General features: G+C 40.5%; 2 protein-coding genes across 5 annotated transcripts in view; one reads left to right on the top strand and one right to left on the bottom strand.

Annotated features, from left to right (window-relative positions):
* The window catches only part of LOC135074877 (putative aminopeptidase W07G4.4), a 166754-nt gene that overhangs the window by 85625 nt on the left and 69181 nt on the right, over positions 1-11948 (top strand). The gene's annotated exons all lie outside the window — the stretch shown is intronic.
* LOC135075295 (probable malonyl-CoA-acyl carrier protein transacylase, mitochondrial) lies at positions 86-5704 on the bottom strand. 2 transcript variants are annotated; one of them, XM_063969727.1, is made up of 4 exons: positions 4486-5704; positions 3543-3748; positions 2750-2970; positions 86-588 (listed from the first exon to the last, which is right to left on the bottom strand). In XM_063969727.1, exons 1-4 carry the CDS (start codon positions 4839-4841, stop codon positions 193-195), a joined length of 1179 nt encoding a protein of 392 aa, XP_063825797.1. In that variant the 5' UTR covers positions 4842-5704; the 3' UTR covers positions 86-192. The 2 variants fall into 2 exon arrangements, with proteins under 2 accessions (XP_063825797.1, XP_063825878.1); XM_063969808.1 differs by lacking the exon at positions 2750-2970 and having other exon boundaries at positions 4486-5698.

The raw sequence follows: 11948 nt of genomic DNA, 5'->3' as shown, positions 1-11948 counted from the left end.
AGTGCAGGCGCTGACGAAGCGGCAGGCGGGACGTAACGTACGATCGTGCTCGCAAAGCGGCATATCGAATAAAGCGATCAACAAATTGCGTAACAGAGTTTATTATTTTTTGGTAAAACACAACATTCGGCAACGGCATACGTTATCACTGTTTCCTTACACTATATCGCTCCGCTCCGCCCCGCTAGAGCGCTAGGCGTCGATCTGCAGCGAGCGGTCCCAGGCGCGCGCGTTGACCTGGCGCAGCGTGGAGCGCAGCGCGCCGCCCGGGCCCAGCGCCAGCGTCAGCGGGAAGCGCGCGCCGCGCGGCCGCGCGTACAGCGCCTGCAGCGTCTGCTCCCAGCGCACCGGCCGCGTCACGTGCCGCGCCAGCGCGCGCCGCGCCGCGCCCGCGTCGGCCAGCGCGCGCGCGTCCACGCCCGACAGCACGCGCACGCGCGGCGCGCACACCTCCAGCGAGCGCAGCGCCGCGCGCACCGCCTCCTCCGCGCGCGCCATCAGCGGCGTGTGGAACGCGCCCTCCACGCGGACGCGCGCCGCGCGCTTTACGCCGAACTCTGACCCGTTCCTCTCTATGAACTTCAGCGCCTGCGTTGAAAAAGAAACGTTTTTGATGCCGAAAGATAGTTCTCGATCGAGTTCGCGCGCCGCCGTCTCAGTTTCGGTCAAGTGAACGATAATAATATTAATGAGGATCAGTACTGTTGTAGAAAATTCAATAAAACTAGTATCTACGTTAATCTTTAAGACATAAGAAAGATATATCTTTTTGAATTATCCAAATCGGACCATTACTTACGAAGATATTAAGTAATAAACATAGGCCGTTTTTGCCGCTAAAAGTCAACGTACGCAGGACCGCGTGACGTCACTATATCCGAATCGAGCGCAGCGGACGTACTATTGGGATGGAAAATATTTTTTTCCAGCTAAACTATCAGTTTTAGAAAAAAACTTTTAATAACATTTATTCATCAAAATAAAGTAACCCATCGACCAGTAATTTTTAAAAATAAAAATTGTGAAAAATAAGTATCGCTAGGTCCAAAAACCACATTTTCATAGGATTCGATGGAATGCGGAGACGCGGTTGGGGTGAGTGTAACTTAATGATTGTTTGTATTGAACATAATAATACATAATATGATGCTAATACCCAGTTTCTGGCCTACGGGGGGGGAAAAGTCATACCTAGCTTATACCCTGGGGGGAGGGGCAAGCCTTACCCAGCTTCTGGCCTTGGTGGGAGGGGGGGAGAGGCAAGTCATACCCAGTTTCTGGCCTGGGGGGGGGGGGGGGGGGGTAGTCATACCCAGCTTCTGGCCGAGGGGGAGTCATACCTAGCTTATGCTTATGGACTGGGGGGAGGGGCTAGCCTTACCCAGCTTCTGGCCTGGGGGAGGGGGGGGGTCAAGTCATAACCAGTTTCTATGGGCTGGGGTGAGGGGGGGGGGGGTCAAGTCATACCCAGCTTCTGGCCGAGGGGGAGTCATACCTAGCTTATGCTTATGGACTGGGGGGAGGGGCTAGCCTTACCCAGCTTCTGGCCTGGGGGAGGGGGGGGGTCAAGTCATAACCAGTTTCTATGGGCTGGGGTGAGGGGGGGGGGGGTCAAGTCATACCCAGCTTCTGGCCGAGGGGGAGTCACATCCAGCTTATGCTTATGGCCTGGGGGGAGGGGCAAGCCTTACCCAGCTTCTGGCGTGGGGGAGGGGGAGGGGTCAAGTTATACCCAGTTTCTGGCATTTCTGGCATGGGGGGGGGGGGTAAATCATACCCAACTTCTGGCCGAGGGGGAAGTCATGCCCAGCTTATGACCTGGGGAAAGGAGGGGGGCGGGGGAGTCATACCCAGCTTCTAGGCTAAGATTAAATAGATTTCCAGGAAGGTGCAGCTGTCCTTTCCTGCAGCAGCTGGCCCGCCCATGGGAACAGCGAATAGATAGGTAGGTACGTAGGTTTAACTCAGAAAAACTAAATAACAGGTAGGTATTGCGTGTACATCGAAATGATCTTCATAGCAATGTCTTGTAGCCTAGGCAGAGTGTATCTGCCTCAGCTATACCTTATTGTTAGAAGGAAATAAATTAATACCTATACATTTTTATATTTTACTTGGAAGAAGATATGACTGTATTAAACACTTAGGAACACTTTATTTGAATAAATCGCCAAATATACCACCGCGGAGACCCCAATCGCGTCTCTGCGTTCCATTGAATCGTATGAGCGTATGGATTTTTTGCGATATTTTTCACAATTTCTATTTTTATAAATTACCTATCGATAGCTTACTTTATTCTGATGAATAAATGTCATTACAAGTTTTTCTCTAAAACTGATAGTTTGGCTAGAAAAAAATATTTTCTATCCACGCAGTACGCCGGCAGCGTTCGGATCGGATATAGTGACGTCATCGTCCCCGCGCCGGGCGGTCAGTGAACTTTTTTAGTAATTTGGCCATAACTTCGTCAATTTTTGTCGTAGAACAAAAATTTTTGGACTGTGTATTAAGGATTTCTTAGCCCTATAAATCTGCATTCACAGCTAAAAATCGAAATGATCCTCATTTTGTTCATTTAAACGTTCGGACCGAACGAAGGGTGAAGCCCTGACATCGAAACTAGTAAAAAATACTGTATTTTCAGTGTCAGTGATTCGGAGGCTCAATCACAGAGGGACACAGTTAAGCGGGCGAAACTCAGGATCACGAATAGCTAAATATAACGAATGGGGCGTCACAACGTCACCTCCTCGTCTCCGGCGACGACTTTGCAGCCGGGGAAGAGGTAGTTGGCCACCACGGCCACGGGCGCGGGCACGCCGCGCTCGGCCGCCCGCTCGCGCGCGCGCAGCAGCAGCAGCGGCAGGCGCGCGTCGGGCGCCAGCCACAGCGTCAGCATGCCGCCCGCGCGCTCCCGCGCCGCCGCGCGCATCGCGGCCGCGCGCAGCTCCACCAGGCGCAGAGCTCCTGTGCACGAGAACGTCTCATCGCTGCTGAGCTCTAAACTTGATCGATGGAAGATCCAGATTTTTGAAAGAGTGAATGACGGTAATTCACTCGTTATTTTTAAACTTTCGCGTTGTATAATCCGCCGCTCGACTGTTGTGGTGAGCTCACTCGTGATACGAGCATATTTAGCTCAGTACGAGGGGCTATCGGAAGTATTAGTAATTTGTGTAAACTTTTATTTTAAAAAAAATTAACAGGTCGAAGTCGGCCATTACGTTCACTCTGATGGATTCAGTTTTAACCGATTCGTTGCGGTGGCCAATTTCGCTTCTAACTGTGGCGTCAAGCAAAAATGACGTGACACTGTTCAGTGCCCAACGCCATACGATTAGATGACACGCATCTGTGTTCAGCCATGTGGAAAAGAAAACAGTAATTTGACCATTTTTTACACGTTTAAATAAATAGCTCATGATGTGAAGTTAAGGGCCTAAGCTATTTTTAAATGTGTCCATTTGTGAACAGAGATAGCGTGCCCGGGCGGGAACAGATGCGCGGCAGAGCACCAAAAGTAATGGACTGTGGCTCACCTTCAAAAGTCAGCGAGCCAGCGAACACGAGCGCGGTGATCTCCCCGAGCGAGAAGCCGGCCACGGCGCGCACGCGCTGCAGCGCCGCCGGCCGCTCGTCGCGCGCGCGCTCCAGCGCCGCCAGCGACGTCACCAGCACCGCCGTCTGGCAGCGCCGGTCCAGCTCCTCCGCCGGCCCTTCCACGCACACCTTCCTCACGTCCCATCTGACGACAAACACTAAAACTAACTCGTTGATTCAACTCAATCATTTACATTAAAGCGAATCTCAAGTTCTACTCTACATGAACTGTAATAAATACAGGGTGTTTCGTGTAAGGTGCCGAGCCGAAGGCTGGTGATAGGTTAGGACTAGACCTATCGATTGCACCCCTATGTTAGGCCAGTAGAATTAAACACAAAAATGAATTAAATCGGTAATAATTCTACAAAAGATTTAATTGCTTTAATGGCTTCATTGGTTGTCCATTAAGACTCTCCTAGGTTTTCGACTTCGACGGAGTTGTGCTTAAGTGGTGGGGGCCCCCGAAAGGGGCGTTTTTTCGGTTTTCCGGTTATACCGCGTAAAGGACTTACCCTATCGAAAAGTGGTCTTCATGACGGTTGCAGAGCACTTAATCCTGCATTAAATAAGACCAAATTCATATGTTTTGGACAAACCATTCTCGTGCTTATCTTCGACAAAGTAGAAAATGTACATATAATTAACAACCCTCTCTACGTCCAATAGCTCGTCACCCGCAGGCTCCCAAGGCTTATAAAGGGCAGCTGTAACCAGCATATCCCTGTCAAGGCTCTTGAGTTGGATTCGCCTATCCTTATTCGTCCCAGTCGATCCTTAGCTACGGTTGCTGCATCTCTTACTTGCTATAGATATAACTATAAATAAAATAAAATATTCTACTTTGCAGCTATAGACTAAATTTTAATTAATGTTTCTTACCCAACAACACTAGAAGCTAAATCATACAGATCTTTAGCTGCAGGAAATTTCAGTAGCTCTCTGCCCATGCCCACTTTTTGCGATCCTTGCCCAGGGAAGAGGAGCACGCTGGTCTCCTGGGGGTCCACCCGCAGCGAGGTCTCGGCCTGACCCGGCGCCCGCGCCGCGTACGGCTGCGTCGCCCATTGCAGCTCTGGCTCGAGGGTTGTAGCTTCGGCGAATCCGCTTGAGTCGTTCAGTAGCTGCCGCAGGGGGCTATCAACGCTGTTACTTTGTGTACCTTTTGATCGTTTTGTATACGAAACGTGTAAAGAACAAAAGACACGCGATCGGCGTATTACACGTCGCGCGAGCATTTTTTAAAAATTTTATACCGGATGCTACAGATGTTATAATTCAAAATTACAAAGACATTTTTATTTACAATCGCAAAAAGGACGGAAATTCAGGGAATTTATTCATTCTGACGTGATTCCGACAAAAATCAAAACAGTGTTGTTGTCATAGAGAAAAGTAATACATAGGAAATAGAGAACCCTCTCTGTCAAATTTTTGAACCTACTAATTGACAGCCTGGTGTTAAATTCCCTGTACTTAACCTACGTACGTAACGCTCACATACATACATAGTCCACGCACACATACATACATAAAGTCCACGCACACATACACACAGTTCACGCACACATAGGCCCTCATAACCTTCAAAGAATTATTGTTTTTTTGATGTACAATGTAGAATTTTTTCAAATCCATTATTTTGAAAGTATTTATCTTTATGGTGTACGTATTGTATTATTTTCAAAACAATGGATTTGGAAAAATTCTACATTGCACATGGAAATGCAAATAAACAAAAACTTTTCAATTTAATAATTTTACTTTATTTATGAACACACATAATATTATACACCAAAAGCGTCTTTTCGCAAAGTTTTCAACAACACTAAAAAAGCATTTGCACTTTGAGAAAACTCAGATCACTTGTGAACATAACAGAAAGTTTCTTCGCGATTCACGAAGGAACGAACAAAACTCCGATGAACCAGAACAGCAGCAGGTACGAAGGAATGAACTTGAATTTGACTCGACTCTTCAATACTTTAATAGGGCCACAGAACTCATAAACGATGGCTAAGAAAACAAGAATGCATTCAACCTAACAAAAACAACACCGGCCATTTTGGAGGAAAAACAAAGTTGCCATATGTTAAATAGTAATTTCTACTACTCTATTATGTAAATTATAACAAAAAATGTCACCGTTCAGTTTTAAATTAAAACAAATTAATTTCATTTTAAAAAAAGTTTTCACATTGTAATTAACAATATTCTGAAATATATTTTAATTAAGAAAAAAATGAAAATATGAAGGAAACAGGAGCAGCGACATCTAAAGCGTTTTAGGGTAGTTAAAAAGTATTGCTTCCTCATTGTTATAGCATTGCTGCAAAATCTGAAAAGCTTTTAAATATTTTAAGATGTGTTTCTGGAGTCTGGTGGGGTGCTCACCCAGCGTCATTAAGACTTTTATACAATGCTATTATAAGAAGTGTACTTGACTATGGCAGTTTCTATCTAGAGCCTTGTAATTTAGTTGGTTTAAGTAAATTGGATGCGATTCAATCTAAAGCGCTAAGGATTATAGCTGGTGCTATGAAATCGAGTCCAATCAATGCCTTGCAAGCTGAATGTGTTGAGCCCCCATTGAAATTACGCCGCCAATATTTATGTGACAAGTATCTTTTCCGTGTACTTCAATTTGCTGACCATCCTATATATAGCAAACTCAACAGACTTAATGATTTAATTGATACTTCCTCTTATTGGTCACGTAAATCTCCTCCTTGTGTGATTATTAGTTTTCGTAAATTTATATCAATCCAAGCCCCAGTCCACAGAACCTCCTTTCTTCCGATATTTTCTGTAAATTTTGAATCCCTTATTCTTACTCCGACAATTCATTTCAACCTAGACATACATAAGGATGACTACAATGCTAACATTAAGTTCAATCAGATCGTAGACGAACACTGGGGCGATTGGCATCATATCTATTGCGATGCATCTAAGCACTCTCCAACGGGTCATGTTGGCGTTGGCGCATACCATAAACAATATCATATTGTCCAGAAAATAAAACTCCGTCCAGAATCATCAGTCTTTACAGGAGAATGTTTTGGACTGTTTAAGGCTTTAGAGTATGCTCTCCTTATGAAATTAAACACAACTGTAATATTTTGTGACTCTAAAAGTGCTTTGCAGGCATTACATAAATTTCCATTTAAGAACAATACTAATTATCCTATTATTACAGAATGCAGGAAATTACTTCACAAATGTAGTCTTAACAGTCATTTAATTAATTTTGCGTGGATTCCTAGTCATACCAATATTCCAGGAAATGATAAAGCTGATAAGCTGGCCAATGAAGCGGTTGAGTGTGGAGATATACATCCGTACACAAATTATTGCCATGACTTAACGGCAGCCCTTCCCAAAGCTTATCTCAAATCTGCCTGGGATGAGAATTGGGAGTTCACTAGCCAATCTAAGGGGAAACATTACAAGCTCATTCAACCATCCATCCTTTGTAAACCATGGTTTGTTAAAATTAATCTTTCCAAAACAGTTACTACCATTTTAACTAGAATGCGACTTGGTCACGTGTGCACTCCAGCACACTTGGCTAAAATTCATGTACTTGATTATGATTCGTGCACTTGTGGTTCTGGCGTCGGAGACTTAAATCACATATTTTTTTACTGTTGCCTATATGATCGTTCCTCTTTTATTAGTTCTCTTTTAGCCATTAAAATTCCTTTTCCTACATCCATCACTTGCCTATTATATACCAATAACATTGATGTTTATAATATCCTAGCCGAATTTATTACCCATAATAATATAAAATTGTAAATAGTAATGTATATTGTACTTATGTAAATATTATTTTATTTTTATTATTTTGTACTTATATCACACCTAAATTGATCCTATGAAAACCATCCTTTGTTCCGTTTCCTTCCGTAATTGATTCGTTTCCCTACCTTTTAACTTTAACCCAATCCCACCCTGTCTAAACGCAATGTCCGCAAAACTTATGGCAAAACTGAACGCAAAAATCAAGAACCCCGTCGTGGCTAAACGCAATCCGCGAGAGCCATAAAGAAGAAAAAAAAAAAAAAAAGTATTGGAATTTATCGACTGAAGTCGCTGTTTGGAAGCAAGTTTGATCGTAGTATGGAAGTTTCCGTACCCTGGTTGTTGTACTGTCAGTCTCACATGGTCTCCACCAGGGTGTGGAAACTTCCATACAACGGTCATCGAAGTGAAACTTGCTTCCAAACAGCGACATCGGTGAATAAATTCAAATACTTTTTAACTACCCTAAAACGCTCTAGATGTCGCTGCTCCTGTTTCCTTCATATTTTCATTTTTTTCTTAATTAAAATATATTTGAGAATATTGTTAATTACAATGTGAAAACTTTTTTTAAATGAAATTAATTTGTTTTAATTTAAAACTGAACATTGACATTTTTGTTATAATTTACATAATAGAGTAGTAGAAATTACTATTTAACATATGGCAACATTGTTTTTCCTCCAAAATGGCCGGCCGTGGCGGGCTTTTTGAGAGTTGGGCGTAGTTAAATTTTCTCGTATTTTATTTGAATAAATAATTGTGTAAAAAGTTGTAAATATCGCAAAAACTGGCGATTATTCCACCGGGATGTCGTCAGATGACGACGGAGGAAGTTTCAGAGGTTTTTCAGCCGAAATGGTGGCGAACAAAAAACGCAGGATAGTTCCGCCAGGGAGGGAGGATGCAAGAGAGGAAAGCTCGGACGAATCTTCGAGGATGAAATACCAAATGTACACCAAGCCAGGGTACAAGCGTACGTACCCCGACACTATTACTAATGGCGAGTTCCCAGTCTACGTCGAGGGACTGCGCACTGAGGATAAAATCGGTAATAAAAATCCTTTACTTCTCTCAAAGATATTTAAACAAGTGAAAGGTATTCATGAAAGCAGACGATTGAGAGCTAACAAAATAATGTTAGTGTTTAAACAGGCTTCCGCAGCGAACGACTTTCTGAATCACAGCTGCTTAACGGAAAACTCAATGAAAGCATACATTCCTGCCTCATCGGTAGAGACAATTGGTGTGGTCCGATACATTCCGAAGGATCAATCAAACAAAGACTTATTTCTAAAGTTAACATCAGACTCGGAAATCATTTCTGTTCGACGGTTCATGAAGAAGGAACAAGATGAACTTGTTCCTCTAACAACGATCACGGTCACGTTTGTAGGAACCATACTTCCTCAATATATTTATTTAGACAATTGGCGTTATAAAGTTTTCAAATACGTGCCTCCTCTAATGCAATGTTTTAAATGCCTCAAATTTAATCATTCAGCAAAAATTTGTCGTAATGAACAGGTCTGCTCTAAGTGCTCTGGTAATCACAGTCATAAGGAATGTACTTCTGAAGTCATTAAGTGTAGCAACTGCCAAGGTTCGCACTTGGCCATTTCAAAACTGTGCCCTTTCAAAACCCAAAAACAGGAATTGCATAAAAATAAAAACTCAAATAGAACTTATGCCTCTTTATTGAGCAAAAATGATTTCCCATCATTACCACAACAACGGTCCCAGGCAACACAAAATGAAATATCTCAAAATAACAAAACAAAGAGCAAACCAACATCAGCAATTGGTGATGTACAGAATATTGTAAATAACTCAAAATTATTAGATGCCATAGTTAAAACTTTAATTACTCTGGGCAATTCAAGCCAAATAAAAACATCGGCGCACATAAAAGAGGAATTAATTAAAAATCTTTCCTCTTCTTGAGAATAATGCAGCATAACATTCAGAGTTTATGTAATAAAAAGTCTCTTTTAAAAAGTACATTAATGAATCACAATATAGATGTGTGCCTACTTAATGAAACATGGCTTAAAAATAATAAACATTTTGCTTTGCCTGGTTATAATTTTATTTTTAAAAATGCAGATAATGAACATGGTGGTGTAGGCATTTTAATAAACAACAAAATTAAGTATTCAATTATTGATACAAATTTCTATCAAGATGTTCAAAATGTTGCAATTTCTGTTTTAACTGAAATGGGTCCTATTTCTATTTTATGTGGTTACTGTCCTCCTAGAACTGATAATAGAAGAAATATTAGATTACAGAAACTTAAGACTATAATCAATAACTTACCTAAACCTTGTTTAATTTCTGGTGATTTTAATGCACACCATGTAGTTTTTGGATGTAATAGCACTCAATCTCGAGGTAGGGAATTACTAGAAATAATTGATGATACAAACCTATGTATTCTAAATACTGGTCAAGTGACGACTGTCGGCAGGCCAAACATAAATCAGTCAGCAATTGATATTTCTTGTGTGAGTCCGGTCCTCGCTCCATTATGCGAGTGGAAAGTTGGTGATGATCCATTGGGTAGCTACCATTATCCGACATTTATTGATATAATAACATCCTCAATAAATTATAAGTATGAAAGTATGGAAAAGAAATATTTATTTCATAAAACAGACTGGAGTAAGTATCAAGCTCTTTCTAAATTATTAATAAAAAATTGTATTTTCAAGAATGACCCACTAGATTATTACAACTCTTTTTGTGATATTTTAAATCAATTAAGGCAGGAATGTGTGCCAGTTTTTAAGGGCAAACAATTAAATAATACTAAAAGTCCAGCTCCATGGTGGAACGAGGACTGTGATAAAGCAGTTAAGGACTCTAAGTTAGCTCTATGTAATTATAGAAATTGCCTTACTATGGAGTCATACATAGAATATAAAAGAATTGATGCTCTTAAAAAGCGTGTATTGAGTGATGCTAAAAGGAATGGGTGGCAAAATCTGTGTGCTTCGTTTAATAGAACAACTCCAATAGCTGTAGTGTGGAATTATATGCGTAGGTTTAAGAGAATCAATTCCTGTAAAAATGTTTATAGAAATGATGAGTGGGTTAATGACTTTATAAATAAGCTTTCTAATAACGTGAACTTAATTGATTTTAATATTAATGATATTTGTGATAATGATAATGTTGATGATAATAATGAATTTCTACTGAATGAATTTAGTATCAAAGAGCTTGATATGGTCTTGAAAACTAGAAAACACACAACTCCTGGTTTAGATAATTATCCTTATTTAATGCTACAACATTTAGATCAGACTGCAAAAGATGTTTTATTAAAGGTTTTCAATACTCTCTGGGTAAATCAAGTTATTCCAGAAACATGGAAAACGCAATGCGTTATACCGATACTGAAACCAGACAAACCTGTAAATGATTTTAATTCATACAGACCTATTTCCTTATCATCCTGTTTAGGAAAATTATTTGAACAAATTATAAAGTTACGATTAGATTATTATGTTGAGAACCAGCATCTGTTACCGGATTATCAATTTGGTTTTCGTAAAGGAAAAGGTTGTACAGAAAGTTTTGTGTCCTTTGTTGAAGATATGAAAAAATGCGTATTAGCTAAGTCTACTGCAGTATGTGCATTTCTCGATGTTCAGGGTGCGTATGATAATGTAAATCTTCAACAGCTAGTACAAGTTCTAAAGGAAATAGGTCTGCCAGGTAAATTAGTAAAATGGATATTTAATTTTTGCTATGATAGGACTCTATACGTTAAACGAAACATTTTACATGGTCCTAAAACAACTAGCAAGGGCTTGATGCAAGGTTCTTCATTGTCCCCTTTACTTTACAACTTATATACTTCTCAAATAAACAAATATGTAACAGGAGATGTAAATTTATTACAATTTGCGGATGATATTCTAGTGTACAGTGTTAATAGAAATGTAAATATAGCATCTAGTAATGTAAATAGTGCTTTGTATAAATTAAATGATTATTACAAAAATAAATTAAAATTAGATATTAATCCTAACAAAAGTTCAGTGTTAGTATTTGGAGATAGCTCTCCGGTAAATATTGTATATAATTGTATGAAAATTCCACAAGAAAAGGAGAAAAAGTTTCTCGGTGTTATCGTTGATGTGAAACTTCAATTTAGAAGTCATATAGATTATATCTGCCGCAACGCTATGAAGGGTATTAATATAATGAGATCTCTTGCTGGTATATCTTGGGGATCAGACCCTAAAATTTTAAACATGTTGTATAAAAGTTTAGTTCGAAGTCATTTTGACTACAGTTGTCTTGCCTATTTTCATGCGAATAGTGTAGTATTAAGAAGATTGGATGTAATTCAAAATATGGCTTTGCGAATAATTAGTGGTGCAATGCGCACTACACCCATCAACTCTTTGGAAGTAGAAACATGTATAGAACCATTGTTTCTGCGTAGACTTTACTTATCAGAAAAGTTTTGCTCAAAAATTGTAGCTAGGAATGACCCTATAGTTTTAGAAAAATTTCACTTACCA

Source organism: Ostrinia nubilalis, chromosome 1 (genome assembly GCF_963855985.1).
Source record: "Ostrinia nubilalis chromosome 1, ilOstNubi1.1, whole genome shotgun sequence".
Taxonomy (NCBI): Eukaryota; Metazoa; Arthropoda; class Insecta; order Lepidoptera; family Crambidae; genus Ostrinia; species Ostrinia nubilalis.
This window is presented reverse-complemented; position numbering and strand designations above follow the sequence as displayed.

What these genes read in the sequence shown, in the direction of transcription:
- LOC135075295 (XM_063969727.1), bottom strand. Translation starts at nt 4,841, where the DNA reads ATGCTCGCGCGACGTGTAATACGCCGATCGCGTGTCTTTTGTTCTTTA. An exon ending in TTAGCTTCTAGTGTTGTTGG is followed by an intron (nt 3,749 to 4,485) that starts GTAAGAAACATT and finishes GTTTGTCGTCAG; the next exon opens with ATGGGACGTGAGGAAGGTGT. An exon ending in TGGCTCGCTGACTTTTGAAG is followed by an intron (nt 2,971 to 3,542) that starts GTGAGCCACAGT and finishes TCTCGTGCACAG; the next exon opens with GAGCTCTGCGCCTGGTGGAG.